Raw genomic sequence first — 19,666 nt, 5'->3', positions numbered from 1 at the left:
CCGGCAGTGTGCAGCTGAGGCAGCTGACACAGACTGTCACTTCAAAATAAGTATTAGCAGAGGTCATGTGAAGTGCTAAAATCTTTTTAGAGAAATTTTACGTACACAGGTTTACCACAGCACACAGCTTCTGCATCTGCTGGGCCTCAGTGCTGCTTTCTTGCTGATTTAATAACTTACTGAGAGCCTTTTAAAATGCAGTTACTGAACCTGGTTCCCCATATAATTAATTCCATTTATGCCCATTTTCAAGGGCAGAACCAACTGTGGCCAGGCTTAGTGAGGCTGCAGGCACCCCAGAGAGGGAATGCTCTTCTGCAGCAAAACTTTTATTCACTCAATCAAAAACACGCACTTCAACAAACAGAAAATGTGACCCCAGCACCAGAATTCCTTTTCTAAAACAATTTTCAAGAGAGTGAAACAGAGACAGAGAGGGATCAGCTATCCAGTTTAGGAGACTTCCAGAGGATACTGGAGACAGACTCCACTAACTGGACCACAACTCTCCCTCTTCACCAGACCTGTCCAGCTTGGATGCACATTTATACACAAGCAGCTAGAAAGCAAGTCTCTGCCTTTGCTGGGCATGAAAGAGACACATTCAACGTCCAGTTCTGAACTAGGCAGAGCAGAACAAAGCTGAATATTCCCTACTTAAAACACCACATCCATGGATTTAATCCAAAGCTTAGAAAATCATAGGGAAAATTACTATCTTGCTTCACTGCCAGCTGCTGGAAGAAATAAGCCATTTCTGCTGGTCTTTCTTAACCAACTTGAATATTTGAAAGCAAAAATATAAAGAAAAAATCTATAGAAATAATATTCACAGGATGAACTTCATAGTTTGGATTCAATCCAAGAGCACAGTATTGTGTGTACTATTTTGACACAACTTCCTTGCAGGGAGAAAATGAGATGGTTTTATCAAGAAAATAATCATCTCCTCCACTCAGGGAGCAAACCTGCCCTGCTCTGTACCTTCAACGGCGCAGTCTCACCTCTCCTACCCACCAGACCTATGGCCCAGGAGGGTGCTGGGTGCCTGAAATACAGCCAGAAGGGTTCACTTCATTCACAGAAACAAACCCATCTCCCAGTTTAGGTGGGAATGTGCTCAACTTCATCCTTTTCTTCTGGTGACATGAAGGGGCAAGGCAGGCCCATAAAACAGCCACTTGCAGGTCAGTCCTGGAAATCAGTGCATTTTTAATGGCTGAGTACTGAAAAGAGGGGGCACGTTGCATGCCACCAAAGCAGAACATGCCCTTCAAAGTATGGGAACTGGCTATTGGCTAATTATTAAAACAGGAGCAGTCTGAGTTAAACATTGCTTTAGCCTTGCAGTCCCTGGTTTGCTGTGAGACCACCGTGTGCTGAGCCCTGCCCCAACAGCTTGTGTCCTCCCCTCTGTAGGATGAGGTGGGACCCCCCTTCCCAAAGACACTGTGGAATGGGAAGCCATCTAATATGTTGTGGCTTTTAGAAAAGGTAAAGAGCAGTCTCCTGCCAGTGATCCCCAGTACTGCTTTTTTACATTTTCCCACTATAAAACAAAGGAGCCTGGCCCATAAATAATACCAGTAGGGCTTTATCTCCAATTTAAATTTATCTGCTTCTGCAACAATATTTTCAGATGAATCTTTTTCTCTTTGTTGGCATGCGACTATATTTCCTTATTAGCTTTCACATTTTCCATCCCTTTTTTAATTTCTACTTATTATAAATTGGCTCATGTGCCACTGTGCTCCATCCCCCAGTTACAGAGTCATACATGAAGAGGCAGAAATGGGGGAGAAAGGCAAGTGTAACACTGGTAACACAGACTTCTCCCCATTTTCAGAGAAATTACAAATTCTTTTACATTACAGAAGTCCAACACAAAGCTACAAATTATAGAGGTACAACACACTGTTCACAGTGTATTCCACAATTGCTTAGGGGAAAACAACAACTCCAAGAAACCTGAAGCCCAGCTGCAGAGCAGATTACAGGCATGTGCAAGTGATGCAAAAGGGAATTTATCCCAGAACATCTCGTGCCTTAGCACTTCTTTGAGTTCTCCCTCTGCTCCCATAAACCTATTTCTGCCCACTCCAGCAGTCTGCTCCTGTACTCCAGCAATTCCCCGGCCCTACCTCTCATTCTGCCTGGATTATCCAACAACACAGGTTATCTGAGGACATATTGTCAAGCCCTGGTTCTAGGAAATGTGGAAATACCTCAATGAATTCTGCAAATCAATAAACCACATACGTAAAAGTCTTTACTGGCAGGCTGCCCCAACAGCACCTGACTCATCCAAACAGGTATCGTTCTACAGAGCTTAACTGAGCATCACTGTGCAAACACCAGGGTCACTGGCACTGCCTGCCTCAAGAGGCTGTTGGAAATCCCCTGGTGCCCAAGCTCCTGTTGCACAGATCCAGCCTCTCCCTGTTTTTCCCACACAGCAGCTGTGGGCTGTCCTTTACAGGCTGTGGTTTTGCATATCCCGAACCTAGAACCAGAGTTAAAAGTTGAGGGGGGAGAAGGAGATAAAATATCTTTCTGAAAGTTGTCACTTTTTGTACATCTCAAAACGTCCAAACATCCAAACCTCTTGTTTCTTTGTTGCTCATACGAAGTTCTTTTACATTTGTTGCTGAAGTATTACAGAACTACAAATCTGTTTCCTTCAGATGAACAAGACAGATGCTCAATGCAACCTGAAGTTAGCACTGTTACCTGTACACCCAGTGCTCAAACTGAACTGTCCTGAGTGACAGGATTTGCACCAAAGCAGAAACACAGTTGTGGATCAACTTCTGCTCACCTGGAACAGTCTAACTCCAGGTAAGCCTGCTGTCCAGGCTGCTGCTTCCTCCCCCCTCTCTGTTCAGGGATTTGAGTTGCTCCCAAATAGGCAGTGCCCAGCACAGCATTTTGAGGCAAACAAAACCCCACACAACAGCTTCAGAGGGAGCAAGGGAGAAGCTGACCCATGAGCACAATGGATGAGTGCCATGGGGCTCACTGCATGACTGGTCACCTTGCTGTTCCAACCTCTTCCCAGCAGTGAGATCAGACCCTGGTCTCTGTCCAGCTTCTGCCAGATTAACTGACAGCTGTAGAAAAGGAGGACTAAAAACCTGTATTTATGAAAATGTGCTAAGATACACAATAACAGAATTACAGAATTGCAGAATAACAGAATGAGCTAGGTTGGAAAAGGCCTTTAAGATCATCTATTCTAGCCTATGACCTAATACCTCCTGGTGTTAGGAGGCACTGAGTGCCATGTCCAGTCTTTTTTTAAACACCTCCAGGGACGGTGACTCCACCACCTCCCTGAGCAGTTGATTCCAGCACACAATCACTCTTTCAGTGAAGAATTTCCTTCTGACATCTAACCTAAACTTCCCTTGGCACATATTAAGGCCGTGTCCTCTCATTCTGTCAGTCGCTGCCTGGAGAAAGAGCCCAACCCCACCTAACTACAACCACCCTTCAGGGAGTTGTAGAGAGTGATGAGGTGACCCCTGAGTCTCCTCCAGGCTGGAGACCCCCAGCTCCCTCTCAGTGGTTTCTCACAGGGTTTGTGTTCCCAGCCCCTCACCAGCCTTGCTGCCCTTCTCTGGACGCGCTCAAGTGTCCCAATGTCCTTCCTAAGCTGAGGGGCCAGAGCTGGACACAGAGAACAGGGGCAGAATGACCTCCCTGTGCCTGCTGGCCACACCATTCCTGACACAGGCCAGGAGCCATTGGTCTTTCTGGCCACCTGGGCACACTGCTGGCTCATGTTCAGTCCAGCACACCCAGGTCCCTTTTTACCTGGGCATTGTCCAGCCACTCTGTTCCCAGCCTGTAGCACTGCAGGGGTTGTTGTGGCCAAAGTGCAGGACTTGGCACTTGGACTTATTAAACTTCATGTTGTTGGACTTGGCCCATCCATCCAGCCTGTCTAGGTCCCTTTGCAGAGCCCTCCTGCCCTCCAACAGATCAACACACGCTCCCAGCTTGGTGCCATCTGAAAATTTACTGATGGTGGACTCAATCCTCTCATCCAGATTGTCAGTGAAGATATTAAACAAAATTCTGGAAGCTTATTGATGCAACTGTTATGTTTGCAGTGACTTCTTACGACTATAATTATACTATAAATCACAGCTTATAATAAAGAGAATCTTAAATTTTATGTTTGTTCATTCAGGCTTTATGAAAAAATCAACAGACTCAGGTCTTCCAGAAAAATGGGATTTAAGACACACATCAGCCTCAGAGACATATATATAATGAGGTTCAGTAAACAATTTAACAGGCCATGACTGTAAAGCAAGCCTCTGATGACCACTTACCATAATCTAATACTCTGTTTAACCTTCCAAAGCTTATGCTCACTGCAAAACAGAAACAAAATGTACTATTTGCTTCAAGCAAAAAAAATAAAGTCATAAAAAGCTTTATTCAGCATGCAGCAAGACTCTTTATTAGCCGTGATGGCCTCCTTTTCCTGTTTGTTTTTACCTGCCACTTGCTGTGTGATAGCTTGTATGTCACTAACCTCCAGCCTGCAGATGTAAAGTGTGTGCTCAGCTCTGCTAAGTGGCAGTTCATAGGAAACGCTTTCAGATCAATTTTCTTCTTTTTATGACATAAAGATACCACTGAGCATGTGCAATCATACTGCTCATGTACTGCTGTAATTAAGTGGATGACCATGCTGTGGTGTTGGGGGATGCTGAGCCTGCAGCCCTCACTCTGACAAGCATTTCTTACATCACAAACTCTGAAGGGTCATTCCTGGGTGGACAATATTTATCCCATCAAAGTGCATTAAGAATGATCCTTCTGTAGAGGATTGGGACCCATTGCACTGATCCTTACAAGCTCCTGGCTTCCACACCACACACAATGACACAGGAGGAATCCCAGACTGTTGTCATGTCTTTCCACCATTCTGATAAGCACTGATACATTGATGTACCCACATGACAGCCCAGTGTATACTTACCCATTATGACAACTGAAAATGTTTGACAGGGGAGCACAAGTGAAAATCAGCAAAATTCTCACTGAGATCCAGGCAGAAAGAAAAAAAAAAAAAAAAAAAAGAAAAAAAAATTTGTTCTTCAATTCATTAATCCATAAATTTTAATTGAGGATTTTATTTGTGTATTTAGGGAGTATATTCAAAGAGAGGAATAAACAAAAGAAAGGAAAAGGCATTCAATTAATTATCTGCTATCATTACTCCATTAGCATTAGCATTCAGACAGGGATAAAGTGTGGTTTCCTGCAGTTAAACAGACAGTGCAGTTGGGCTGTCAGCTGCTCTCAAATCCTGACTGTGCTGCATAAAATGATACACAGGATAATAACAAAAAGGGCAGGAGGTATTGCCAACCCACAGCATTCTTAGGATATAAGATTAGACAATGTGGAAACATCCAATTTAAGGACATTATGAAAGTCCTAAAAAATGCATTAAACTCCAGAATAATTTCACTCCTGAAAACAGTCCTTTGAGATCTCTCAGCACAACCACAAAGCCAGAAAATAGCAGTATGGTATGGGCTACCAACTGTTATCTGGTTTGCTGGCATCATTCCCTATGGGAAAACTGGGGGCACTTAGAGCTACTCCTGCCTTGTGCCAGCCCTGCAGATGCACAGAGCAAGGCCAAGGCAGTCCACAAAGCAAACTCTCCTCCTCCTCCTCTGCCTTGTTGTGACCTACACTTTGGTGTAGGTTTGGCATCCCTGACACCATGAGTCCTCTCATCAGTACATCATTTCAGCTGTGAAAGCTGCCCTTCCCTCTGGACCTCTGAGAGAGAAGGAGAAAAACCTCAGAGTATTCACTGGAGAAGGAAGGACCAGCCCTGTAGGGCTTCAATTACATTTGTTATGCACCATATATTATCATGGCTGATGGCTCAAGAATTGTTTACATTACCAGGTGAAGGACTGGATTTACTGGATTTTAGACTTTTAAGTCATGACTTTCTAATTGTTTTGCTGTCAAAACAATTAGAGCCAAAACTTGAGCCGTGCCTTCAGCCACTCTAACTGAATGCAGAAAAGGGCAATAGTTGGCAGTGTTCACACCCCAGAGATTCATAAGTTTCATTTGGCTAAGATCAGCCAGATTCACAGCCTTAGCTGAGCTCAGAAGTCTGTGGAAATGAGCTAGAAATTAGAGAACAGCCCTGTTAACATGATTTCATATCCTTCCTTATATCACTTACCATTACACTGGAAGCAATGTAAAGGGGAGGATTTTTCTTTTGCTGTTACACAAATGGTAGCTGGACATTCACTCTCAGATGAATAAAAATTATTAAATTCTATCTTCTTCTGAACACTTAAAAAATGGTCAGCCCTCTTTTGGTACCAATGCAGAGCAACTTCCCCATCTTCAGAATTTCAAATACTTTATAAAGAAAAAGAAGCTTTACACCATCCTAGGGAAACTGTATTTGGCAAGTTTCCAAATGTTGTTACCCATTAATCCTCACACATCCTGCTCACCTCAGGCACTCCTTCCTGAAAAGGTGATCTGAATATAATATAAAGAAAGGAAAAATTATATAAAGTTGACATTTTACCTACCTTCAACATTTTTCAAGTTTCTAAAATACCATTTAATGTTCATTTAAGTGCCTTTTAATGATTTCTTCCTGTGTTTTCCTGGAAGTTCTGACCCTACGCATTAGGGAAAACCACTGTGCTGTAATTCTTATTGATTTCTATACTTAGCTCTTGCTAGTGGGATCTTTTTCCTGAATGCAATTATGGCAACTGAATCTGTTAGTAATGGAGAAGGAGTAAGTGGTGGTCTTGATCCAGCTCCTAATAAATACAAAAGAAGTGCTAAAAAAGTGCCCTTTCTGCTTATGAGCCCCAGTTTCTGTCATTTCACTGTTATATCCACCAAACTCATCACCCTCAGTAACACCATGAGACAGTGAGCCAATCCACAAAAAATCCTGATTCCTTCTCCTATCAATTCCAAATGCTTGGAATAAAGATGGGCCTGGAAATCCTGCCTGCCTTCACAGCACATCCCAGCAAGGCTGATGGAGAGCAAGTGTCAGAGTCAAGAGGGCCTTGGGGCCACCCCCCAACTTGCACAGAGTGAGAGGGAGCCTGAGCAGCTCTGCCAGAGCCAGGTGATCTGCAGAGCCCAGGCTGCCACAAGGACAGCATGGCTGGTGGCTACCCAACCCTAAGGCAGCTTCTTGTGGGACACAGATGTCTTTGGGAAGAGTCTACACAAAACTCCACTCAGCCAGAGGTCAGTCCAAGTACCCAAAGTAGCACCTGACACCCTGGATACCAGTGTCACCCGCTGAATTCCAGCTGTTTGCCCTCCTTTTCTGCCTGAAACCCCTGCTGAGTGGCACTATGTTATGTAGAGCAGCTGCCCCATCCACATCCAGGCTGTGTAGGAAGCACAGGCCAATGCCCTTATGTTTACCCTCCCACACTGGCCACATGGGCTCAGGGATGAGCTCTACCAGCCCACGTTAACTCCAGGCCATTATTTATCACCTGGTTTGTAAAGTGCTCTCAAAGAGGAAAGACCCTGTATAAACATAAATATGAATTATTGCCAGCATCCACTGAAATGACAAACCAACATCCGTCCTCTCCCAGTCCTAGCAGCTGTACCACCAGCATTTGCCATCTGTTACTATTCTAGAAAAAAAATCTGCCAACTCAGGCTTAACAGACTTAATAATGCTCTTTTGCTATTGGTGTTGGTCAAAGTGTGCTCCCAGAAAGGAGCTGTGTGCAAGCAACCAACTCCTAGGCAGCTGTCAGGCAGAGCATACAGTCAGCTATGAACACACAGCTCATTTCAGTGTTAAAAACATTGTCTGACTGCCCTGGAGAGCCCTGCTGAACCACCACAGCTGAGCCTGGGAGCTGCTCCTGCTCCTCCTTGTGCCTCACCAGCACAGTTTGTTGACTAAACCTTAGTGCCAGCACCAGTCACTACAACCACGGACATCCACTGCAAAGGAGCAGATGCCACAATTAACAATTTGTCTTGACAAAGCAGGGATGATTCTCTCTACAGTCCCAGCTCTTCCTTCTTAGCTGGGGAGAATGGGAGGTGTTTTTTTTTCCCATACAATTCTTTTGAATTGCATATGGAAATAATGAAGCCACTAAAGAAACACTCACTATACAAAAATGTTTCCATTGATGAAGACCATTCACTGTTTAACTCATTCTGAACCAATTCTAGGTTACCTAAATGAACGCTTGGGTGTTAGGGCAGTAGCAGGGTGATGATCACCTGTGCTTCTGCACAGCATTTGCCACTATACTTAGGAAAAAGAAATATAATTTGGATCCAAACTATCTCCAAGGTGATAGCCTAGTTGTAGGCTACAGCACAGTCCTGGTATGCCTTACAGGGACTGCTGTGCCCCAATTGATTGGCTTTCTTCAGAAGACCTTAACATATTTTTTCAAACAACAAAAAAAACCCATGAGCTAGATTTAGATCATAGAATTCCCTAGAGCCCACATTTTTTTCTCCTGTGGCCTCATGCTGAACCTGGCATGAAGCAGGTACAGCCACAGTACACACAAGCAGTGGAGGTGAGGTTGGAAGAGAAATGATGCCATGAAGGACAGGAAAGCAGCATGGCTGAGGGCAATGAAAAGGGCTGAGATACCTGAAGTACTGCTCATCCAGCTTTCACAATCTGCTAGGAAGAGGAGTAATATTCCTTACAAAATGGACAAGCAAAGAAAGGCCCAAGATGTCATGGCTTCATCAAGACTGTGTGAACTGTGAGAGACACAGTGCATGCAAATAGGAGAAAAGAAAGTAAAAGAAAATTGTTCTGGACCTCCTGGTTCATTCATAACTATTTACTAATCCCACAGGAAATGGAGAGTTACTTTCACCTGGAAACACTTTAGGGACTCTGATACAATTACATAGGCAAAAGTCCAATGCAAACAGTTAAAGTTGGTTCAGTAAGAATATAATGATACTGGAAAATAAAAAAAACTCTCATGCCTTCATTTTCCCAGAAAGGAGTCCAAAAACATTGTTTCCCAGAACATCAGCAAAAGTTTCACTCCAGATATTCCACAGGGTTTACAGACCTCATGTCAAGGCTGGGTACAGGATGAACAACAAGAAACGATCAATGATGTGAGAAACTTGGACTAGGGAGTCCCAAATGTATTTCTGGATGGCATCTGCTACTGTTCTTTTCCTAAAGACTTACAAAACACTGAGGTGCAATGTGTGGGTCTATAAAAGGAGAAAAGATGCTTTTGCGGTAAAGTCCAGAGTAAATGTGTTCCAGCACAAGCCTGTGCGAACAAATGGTTCAAGTGAGTGTGCTCCAACACTGATCTCAATGGGAGTCTCGTGGTGGATAATGCCCAAGTGGCTTGAAGGCAAATAAGACTCCATGGGACAGTGACACCTAAACTACTGAAGGAAGTAAGGAATCAGACTTACAGACAGCAATACACACGTCCGAGGGCAGATCTCACACTTGTGGATAATACTTGAAAAGGCTGGCACACACTTTGCTATCAATAGCTTCCAGTAGAAGAGCATTGCTGGATTCTGCTCTTACAAACTATATTTTGCCCTCAGCAAAAAAGAAAAAAAAAAGCTCCATAAAGAATAAAAGATGCTGTAAAAAAGGCCATCCACATAAGGCAAAGAAACTCTGACGTATTTAGCTAAATTGCCTAATCCTGGAATACCCCTGAGTCCTACTTTCTAATCTGTAGTGATAAGGGCAGGCCTACTTTTAGAGTTGTATAACCACCATCAATTGATGATGCTTTCAGTGTCCCCCTAAAACTTTTCTCCTCCTTTTCCTTTTTCTCCCTAATGAAATTTCTCAGCAAGAAATAAATCACCGACATTTCTTCTCTCTGAAACTACTTAGCATCCGCATCCACACCTCCATACTTCAAAGTGATAATGTGTTCACTTGAGCCTCATGATTCCCATCAGGAACCCAGAGGGGAGGGCTGCATGCAGCCCTTTAATGCTAACCCTGAGTGGACTTTTCAAGCCAGTTGGAGGTTGGTAAAGGAGAATCTGCTCTCCACCTCCATGTTTATGTAGCTGAGGGTGTGACTATAAAACCATCAGCAGCAACAGAGCTGGGGGGACCCTGGGAGGTCAACTGATCATCCCCCTCAGCCACAGCTCTTAAAAACTGCTAAAAGGAGGAGTCTTTCTTCCCTTGGAACAGGCTGCCTGGGTAAGTGGTGGAATCACCATCCCTTCAAGTGTTCCAGAAGTGTGAGAATGTGGCACTGGGGGGATATAGCTCAGTGGAGAACGTGGCAGTGCTGGGCTAATGGTTGGACTTGATGACCTTAGAGTTCTTTCCCAACCTTAATGAATCTATGATTCTATGATTTCTGTAACTACATTGCCCTTACTCAAATCCAAGCTACCTTCCACCCTACTTGCGACCATAAAAAAAGCTTTAGGCATGTGCTGGTTGAGTAAAGTCAGAAACAAAGGAATAACTCAGCACCTTCAGTCAGTGTGAGATCTCTCCCCTGGCAGGGGCAAAATAGAGGAAAAAGCTATAGCTTTTCACACTGCCTTTTGCTCCTGAAGTGTTGGAATTTCTATCAGTTTTAGAGGTCATGCTTTCATTTGCCACCCTCCCCAAAGACAAGAGAAATGGTCAAGTTTGCTAAATTTCTAAAAGAAAAACCATCTATCAGTCTGTGCAATTTCTGAAAAGTCCTCTTCTCCACTCCTATATTGCTTTATCTAACAGCATTTTTGAAGGGCTGTCATTCATTAAGCATAAGATATTAATTCCTGCCTTCAAGTCTCTTCAGAGCCATTTATGACCCTCCATTTCCTCTCCTTAGGATTCCCTGCTACTTTTCATTTAATTGCTGAAACCCCATGTTGTTATCTGTCCCCAGTAAAGCAATTTTGTTTATGAACTAACTCCAAAGTAAGAGAAGTTCTAAGGATTAAATGAAGCGTGGGCTCAATACAGAATCTTCTAGGGAGAAGTATTTGTAACAAATACCAATGCCATACATTCACCATGAAATCTTCAGGGCAGTGGGAATATCACATATCATTAAAGATACTTTTCTAAGAGGGGGTTGATTTGGCAGGGTTAGAGGGTTTCTAGTCCTCAGCAGCAGTGTAACACAGACATATCCAGGCAGGGAATGGAAACTCACAGCATGTTTCCCACCACCTCCTTCAAAGGGAACCCCAAAAGCACAGAAACACAGAGAGAACAGGGAGACATAAGGCAAGGTTAGTGTGCATTACAAAGAGCTTTGCAGAAATTCCATCCAAAAATTTGCTTGGCACGTTTCTAGCAATGGATGACAGCTTTGCACATTAATGAGTGGAGTCCAGCAAACAGTCTGCTTCCCAAGCAGAGCTGGCAGCATGCAATGATATGGTGTGTATTTCCCTGTCAGGCATGGCAGCACACCAGTGTTGGTTGCACGTGCATTTAGGCAGCTCAAGAAACATCTTGAGAGTATGGGAGTCACCTTCAGCCCAGCAGGATCACCCTTGTGCAAGAGCCACGTGAAATGTGCAACACTGAAATAGCTCAGCTGAGCTCTGTATGTACTCCAAGGAATCAGGGGGTTATCTGTAACGTCAGAGCTAGCAGAACCAGGATTTGCAGCTTCAGTAATAGATTTACACAAAATAACAGAGCCCAGCTCTTGCAGCAAACTCTCCAGTCTGGACCACCCAAGAGCCTCTCCAGGGTCACGCTGTGCCCAGGCCATCACATCACCCAGCCCTGGCTGCCACATCTCCCCCCTGTGGGGCAGAGGAGGAGGATGAACCCCAAGGAGTGTGGGCCATGTTTGCTGACTCAGCAGGTCTGACAGCCCTGATCTGGGAGCACAGTGCAGAAACACAGAGTGTTTACTGCACTGCAGTGAAAAACAAACCTCCCATGATTGTCAGAAGTCAGTGTCTTGGCACTGGGAGCACAGGGCGTGGAGTTTAACTGCTAATTAGGACAGGACAGCAGCAAGGGGGAGAACAGGGGACGAGGCTGGCTTTGGCTCCCTCAGGAGTTGAAAGGCTTTCCCAAATTCAGCCACATAACTCATCCTTTAAAAGGAGAGTGATGGGTTCTTCTATGTTAGCAACAAAGCAGAAACTCTCATGCCAGCACTGCCTTCTGATACTAGCTGTCCTTTTATCATCTATACAGGAATAAAACTCTCACAAGGCAGAGTTATATCAAATGACAAATAACAGCTGTAGGGAAAAGAAAAAAGTGTTGCACTTCATTAGAACTCTGTATGACTCTGACAATCAGAAACACACTGCCAAAGTGGCAAACACAGCCAAAAAGACAAGAGAGATCTCACAGCAGCTGTTAAACCAAATGGGAACTTGTTAAAATTAAGGGCCATTTCCCCTCTTTCATATTTAGTCTCAAAACATCATGTAAAGAAATTCAACCTCTTACAAAGACAGACTGAGTCATTAGCGCAGAGGAGATGCGACACCCTTGCAAAGTTTTCAGTTTAAAAGGAAGCAGTTAATACCCAAGCAGTTCCTAAAACCCTATGAATATGTTAATCTGGTATCAGCTTAAGCCCTCCAATATTAAAGTAATAAATCTTACCAGACTGAATTTTACTGCTGTTCACTTGGTGTTACAATATTCCATTATAACATGGAAGTATTCAACATGGAGGATGCTGATGGGCCTGATGCAGCAATGCCACCCTGGAACAGACCATACATTTCCTTCTTCCCAGAGAGGTCAAGGCCACTCCTGTCACCACCTTTCAGCACTCCCAAATTCTCCATGCCACCAGGCACTGGTGACTACACTATGAAAGCAGCTGGGATTGCTGGGGGAACGGGACTGTATTAAGTCACACTTGGAGTTGATTTTGTAGAGGTACCACAGAAACCACAGGGAAATACTTGGGACTAAAAAGTATCCTGCAAGCCAAGCTGTACATTTTGCTAGAAGGATGCTGATTTCCAGAACGGATGGAATGATTTTGCTTCAATCAGGCTCCTAATAAACACTGACAACCCAAACAAATTAAGTACATAACCAACAGCCAGTTCCAGATTATCCCACAGCAGGAGAGTGCAGCGCTGACACGTTTTGTTCTCTATTTCTTTAGAGGACAGAAGGTGACTGCACTGTGTAATTCTGCATTTAATTAGTAAGAGCTAGTCTTATACTGGAGAACTGAATGTAAGGACAAACGAGAGACACATTCTTGTTCCAAGCAAGGACTTTTCCAGTTAATCGCCACGCAGCACGAGCAAACCGCTGCCTCTGCATGTTCCAGCTTCCTGCCCTGCCAGCAAAAGATCTGCCTCCAGTGGATTCACTGGTATCTACAAGTAAGAGGATGTCATTGACTGGGAGGCAGAACAGAAATTGAAACGTTTCCAGCATGCTCACCTTCTGGCTCTGGGGAGTCCTCCCACACTGAGCACTTTTACAGCTCTGTGCAAAGCTCTGTGCAGGGCGGGCTCAGGGGCTGTGACAGCAAGAACAACCTAAGAAATGGGATATAACTGGCAGAAGCACATCCCTGTTCACCAGCCCTGGAGTTCCCCACAGTCCCCCACACTGGGAGGAGTTTAGATGAGAAATGCTGAATGTAGCACATGCAACTTTAAATTCCATAGGCAACACTCTTCCCATCAACTCTGTGGAGTCATTCCCACCGTGGTGCCAGAGGAACATTTCCTGTTGAGGGGTTGCTGCTGACTTCAAGTGAAACTAACTCACCTTCAATGTCTCAGGTTAGAAGATGAAAACTCATTTTGGGAAGAAGTTATTAGCAGAAGTCTCCTCTAAACCAGTATTTTCCCCTAAATCCCTAATGGCTTCAGTGACACCAGCAAAGGCAGGGATAATAGCTGGCATACATGTTTCTTGGAAGAATTTGAAAAATATAACACCAGGTAATTAGCAAAGAATCCTCAAAGGATGGACATGTTAGAGATATTCCAAAGGTGAAAAAAGTCTCCATCAGTGGTTAGACTTCAACTAACATCAGAACCTCTGTCTATGAGGAATCTCCAATCCTTTGTCATAAGAAACTAAAATGAGGAGAACAAAGGCTGCCAAGACAACCCCAAGCAAGCACACCGTGGAGCCTGGAACAGGCATCCTGAAAGGAAACCCAGAACTAGCACTGAATAATGATGGGCACATAAAAATGCACAATTAATAGAAGCAACTTCTACTACAGGCATGTTCTGCAGCAGCCTACAACAATAATTAGGATTGCACAGTCCCAGAAATTAGTTTTCAAAGAACTGGTACATTCACAGAAGACGAAAAAGTTGCCATGAAAAATAAAATTAAACAAAATCTGCCTAAAAAAAAATTAAGAGGGCAGTAAACCTAGTTTTATGCAGAGCAACCACTATGTAATGCTGCAAAATACAGCAGTGAAATTCTGAGTTACCTAAATTGTCACCTAAGGGAAAAAAAAAAGACAAAGAGGCTGAAATGGTGTTAGCCAACACAGATAAATCGAGTGACTAATGGATTTGATGTTGACTTAATCTTCTTTTTGGCAGTGCCCTAAAAAGCCTGCTTTTTTGCCTTTCCTTACCTAAATGAAATTAACCTATTCCAGAAAATTAAGAACAATTTATCAAGCCACTGAAGACAGACTGCTTGTTGGATCTGGGTCTGTATTATTCCATCCAAAACACAAGATAAACTTTGCAATTCAAAAAAACCTGAAAATTGAAGGATTGGTAAAGTGTGGCATCTGGAGTGTCACTGCTCTTTCCTCACACACTTCCTGGCACACTCCAGCACACAGGTTGTAAAAATAACCTTTTGTTTGGAACAAGAGTGTTTGGCTCCTGCTACTACACAATTTGTTCTTCATTACCTCAGAAAATGTAATTTCCAGTGCACCAAACAAGAAGAAATTTGGGAGCAGAATATTTCACCGTGACTTCAAGCTCTTTTACTTTCATTATAAAACTGAAGTCTTGAGTTGGGACTTTTTTCAAGAAAGTTTTACATGAAAACCTTAATTTCTGAAGATGTCAAAACCACTATTTTGTTCTTCCTCATAACACAAAAAAAAATTGTTTTCTGCAAAAAAGAATCTAGGAAATTGATTACATAATTTTTCACCAACAAAGGTTTCTTCTGTAAAATATTATCACCTTGCACTCATTTGAGGACCTGCAGTGCTGCCATTGCTCACTCCCTGGAAGAAAACACAGAAACACATCTGCATCTCAACATTTCAGAAACATCATTGGTTTGAAAGCCAACAGGGAAAAACCTAGGAGTAAGAACTAAAGGCCATATTTTCTTCTAGTATTACCTGGTCACATTCTAAAATGAAGGCTGACAAAGAAAATCTGGCTGACACGTCAGCTAGAGACAGAATGCTCCATCACAAAGGAAATCCTCTCAGGGACAGCCCAGTTTGGCACATCTTTCCTCTCAACCTTTGAGCTCTGCCTGCAGGATGCAATAAAAACATGCAATTATCTGTAAAACCTTTAATGGTAACTTTTACCTTGGGACATGAAGTAGGGCAGGAGGAAACACGCTCAAGAATAACAAAAAGAGTTCAATTGAAAGGGTTTTTAGTGAGAAAAAGGCTGATGAAAACACATAGGTTGGACTACATGCCTCATCAATACAACTGTGTGGAATTCCCACCCTCCTGCAAAACTCCCAGATGTGACTGCAAGGCCTGGCATCACCCATGAAAGCAGTGGGAGCTGATGAGTGAAGTGTCCCCTCTGTCTGCAGTGCCTGCTTGCTGCAGTCAGCAGGACAGTTCCCTCTCTAACGTGAGGCTGCATTCAATGAGTAGAGAAAAATCAGGAGTAAGAGCAGAACATGCAGGACTATGCTTAAAACTGCTGCTAGTTCACTTTAAACCCACAAGTCACCTTCAGATTCATTGGGGGATGTGACAGCAGAAGGAAAATGACAGCCCCTCCAACTTCCCTCTGTTGTTTTCACACAGGATTGGGCTGAAGGCAGACAAAGCCCAGGAGACAGGCTGTGAGGGAGGAAGGGGACCAGGATGGATGGAATGCTGGGGGAGTCAGGGGGTGGGGGCACTGCACACTCTCTCTGGAGACCCAAAAAGTACAGTTGTCTTCAACTTTTGACACTCTGGGAACCATGCAAGACCCCTGTCAGCAGAAGCACGAGGTTCAGCCCTGCCCCTGCAGACAGCAGGGCAAGGCATAATGACACATCTGCATTTCACATTATCCATTTAAGCCAGGATTCACATATTTTTTCCCCTCGGATTGCTGTGTCATGGGAAGCCAAACCCAGTTCTCACTAGTCTGAACTAGTCTGACCTCTGCAAGGAGAAGCAGTAGGTCCTAAAATGCTCCTTCATTTCCCTACAGGCAGAGCTGGAAATTGGAATGCTCTGTCCAGTACACACAGCCTGAGCCAGGGTGAGCGTGCTGGAGACTGCATGGGAACAAGCCCTCTGGAAACAAACCCAACTTTGCTATTTCCTGGATTGTTGGGTCCAGCCTCTTTGGGCACATGATGAGAAAGATGCTTTGTGCCTTACCTCACCACAGTGCATCCTACAACACGTTTTGGGGCGACGTGTCCATAATCCACACCCACTGGCTGCACGCTATGACAGTACCTGCTCCAAATATTTACCCTCCCTCACTTACACATTCTCCTGTCATGTGCAAATAAAGATGGTATCAGGATTAATTTGGATTGTTATCCATTGACAGGGGTTGTAAAGGAAGGCAAAGCTGGCTCCTCAATATATTAAAAAGAAAAGGGAAAACACGTTGGGAAGGTAACTATGCTGCTGACACCATTTAAAGTCCAGGAAAAGAAAGCCCTACTTTAGTAGTCTTCTGATCATTTACAGATTTCTTTCCATGGATGTGGTCAGATGTTTACAACAATACTTGCAGCTGCTGCAACAGTCACATAAACATTAAAAGGACAAAAATTCAAAAGTTCAAATAATGACATTCCTTTAATTATGATTAATGTTCATTACTAATGATGCCAGAACCAATACTCTGGAGATGTATTTTGCAAACTTGAATGACATCATGTGAATTACCCACATACTATCAAAGACAAAACTAGATCTTTCATAAAGCCCAGGTTGAAAGCCACAAATTTCTTCAACTCTGTAACACTTAGGGTATGCAGTTGTTCAGATAATTACACAGATTTTGACTCTGGCACAGAGTATCATGTGAATGATTATCTATCTACACACATTTCCCTGAGACACAATCACAGAGCCCTTAATGGAGAACACCACACAACTACATGGGGTAAAAATAACAAAAATCAAACACACTTTATCATGGAATCATAGAAAACCAGGCTGGAAAGGGGCCCCAAGGATCATCTGTTCCACCCTTTCTTGGGAAAAAGAAATCTCCCCAAGACATTTTTGAGGCACTGAAAAAATGTGGAAAACTGGAAAGAGCACTCATTCTGAGAGCATAAATCATCATGCTCTTAAAGACAAAAGAATTGGATGATTATTTCTCACTAGGAAAAGCAGAAAAGCATTTTATGAGACTCATAAATCCACATCCCACAGACAAGGGAATCCTTACCATTCCTCTCTTTCTCATTTCTACCCCACCCCCTTAGTGCTTTCTTCTATTTTTCAGCAAAAAATAGGAAAAGTGAGTGCAGTGGGAAACCTGATGTGGTAGGAAAACTAACCCATTTGGTACTTCCCTTTCCACTACTGGCAAATCTCAAGGGTAAATTCCCTCCTTCCCCTTTTATGGGAAGGGACATTCCCAACAGGGCTGATCCTGGTGTGCTGAAGCAAGCATGAACACTCACACTGCTTCCGTGGCAACAGCATCAGCACCCTCCCTTTCAAGATGTTTCTGAAGCATAGATTTAGCAGAGGATTATAGGTAACCTTATAAGAAATTGTTTCTTGTGCTTTTCCATTCTTCAAACTCCATCTCATCCCATCCCACAGCATTAACTGTCCTGGTTTCAAGTTTAAGGAGGATAAAGAGCATCCCTATAAAATAAAAACTGCAGAAAGTACCCACTCATAAAGTATCTTAAAATTCTTCCTGTTGATTGGGAATATATTTGTATACATCTGAAGTGTATGAATTCACATAGTTATGTCTGATATAATAAATAAAAGGTTTAATAATGCAAGGGGTTGCAATACATGGAGCTGTAGAAAGCTTACATTTTGACTGTTTTCCTTTTGGTTCAGTACCCTGCATTTTCAGGTCTTTCTATAAAAAATGCCTTGGACTTTCTGAGTGCCACCAGAAGCAAGAAGTTTTCAGAAAGCCAGGTAAATAAGGTCAGTATTTGCCCCATGGAATTAATGCACAGAGGTCTGTTGAGGCAGTGTTTTCTCATACCTCATGGAGACCAAGGGGTTGAGGAACGCTCTGAGCCTGAGAACAGCCACATCAAAGCAGGCCTGAGGGTCATCTGGTGCCATGCCCTGCACCACCACTGCCAGAAGGAGCTGCCTCATGGAAAAGTTCCATTTTACCTTATATGCACATTTACATTTTTTCAGCACTAATAGAGTGTTTTGACAAGCTGCAATCGACCTCCAGTGTACAGTGAATTTTGACTTTTTGTTCCAATTTTAAACACCAAAACCCAAATCTGGACATGAAAATTCCCCATAGTACAGAAATTAAGAGTCAAAGACATTCACTCCCTAAAACAATATACAAGGCCAAATTTGTCATCTTTCTCTGCCTTTCCCCATTTGGCAGAGGGGAAAAACCCCATAAAATGGCACATGTCTGATACGATTGTCATGGGGAAATTAGAGTCCTGTATCTAAAGAAGGAGAAGCCCTACATTACGAAGGTTTCCTCTGCCAGCAGGGGAAAGAAACATTGCCTCCTGGTGATTAAGACTGTAATTATTATTATAAATTCTGAAACACTTGGAATTACGAGGTACATTTTCTTTAAATGGGCACCATCGTTAGTGCAAGTTGATTTGAACCAATGATTTATTCATGGCTAAATAACCCTGTTTGCTCCACATGCTCAGCACATTTTGCTCATGATATTGTATTACTGGCTGGTTGCTATAAACAGTCCATTTAAATTTAGACAGAAGCTTTTGGAAAAGTTCTATTTCTAACAGATATGTGAATTAGAACTGCATTGATCAGGAACTACGGGTTTCTTCTAAACTCTCTAACATTTACCTGTGTGCCTTAGGTTCTCAAAAATGTTCACAGGTTCTAAAAAGGATTCAGCACACACTGAAGTTCCCATTCAAACAAAACTTTCTATTCAGGCCAATCCTAATATTCAGACAATTAACTATCAAGAGAAAGTCTGCCAGACAGCACTGCCAAATTGTGAAATTTCTGCAAATAAATCAGAATCGGACTTCCCCATCGTGGTGTTAATAAAATACATCCAGCCTTGCCAATAAACCTGCTGTACCTTTCTCCATTTTCTGAAGTAAAAAAGCTTTGGCTTTACTGGCATTGTTGCAAGGCAGGTCTTAATCAAAATTAGCCATGGAAGAAGAGAAAAAAGTCTTTAAAATTTGGCTAGATAGACTTTTGTCAAGAAATGATACCTTTTTAACCACTGTGAAATTAAAATATAGTTTTTGTACTGAAATTCATCCAAAGTTCTGGCTTGAAGGTGTTGGAGAAAAACC

At 43.0% G+C, this 19,666-nt stretch overlaps 1 protein-coding gene across 5 annotated transcripts in view; it reads right to left on the bottom strand.

Annotated features, from left to right (window-relative positions):
* GPR50 (G protein-coupled receptor 50) overlaps positions 1-19,666 on the bottom strand; it is a 43,030-nt gene that overhangs the window by 6,087 nt on the left and 17,277 nt on the right. For 2 of the 5 annotated variants that reach the window (XM_077185995.1, XM_077185994.1), the window contains one exon: positions 4,997-5,057. The exons of 2 other annotated variants lie outside the window; for them this stretch is intronic. In XM_077185995.1, coding sequence (XP_077042110.1) covers positions 4,997-5,000 — 4 coding nt within the window. In that variant the 5' untranslated portion in view covers positions 5,001-5,057. Of the gene's footprint in view, positions 1-4,340; positions 4,383-4,996; positions 5,058-19,666 lie in introns of all 5 variants that reach the window. One more of the 5 variants, XM_077185993.1, reaches the window with a different exon arrangement.

This window comes from Agelaius phoeniceus, chromosome 14, assembly GCF_051311805.1.
Source record: "Agelaius phoeniceus isolate bAgePho1 chromosome 14, bAgePho1.hap1, whole genome shotgun sequence".
Lineage (NCBI taxonomy): Eukaryota > Metazoa > Chordata > Aves > Passeriformes > Icteridae > Agelaius > Agelaius phoeniceus.
This window is presented reverse-complemented; position numbering and strand designations above follow the sequence as displayed.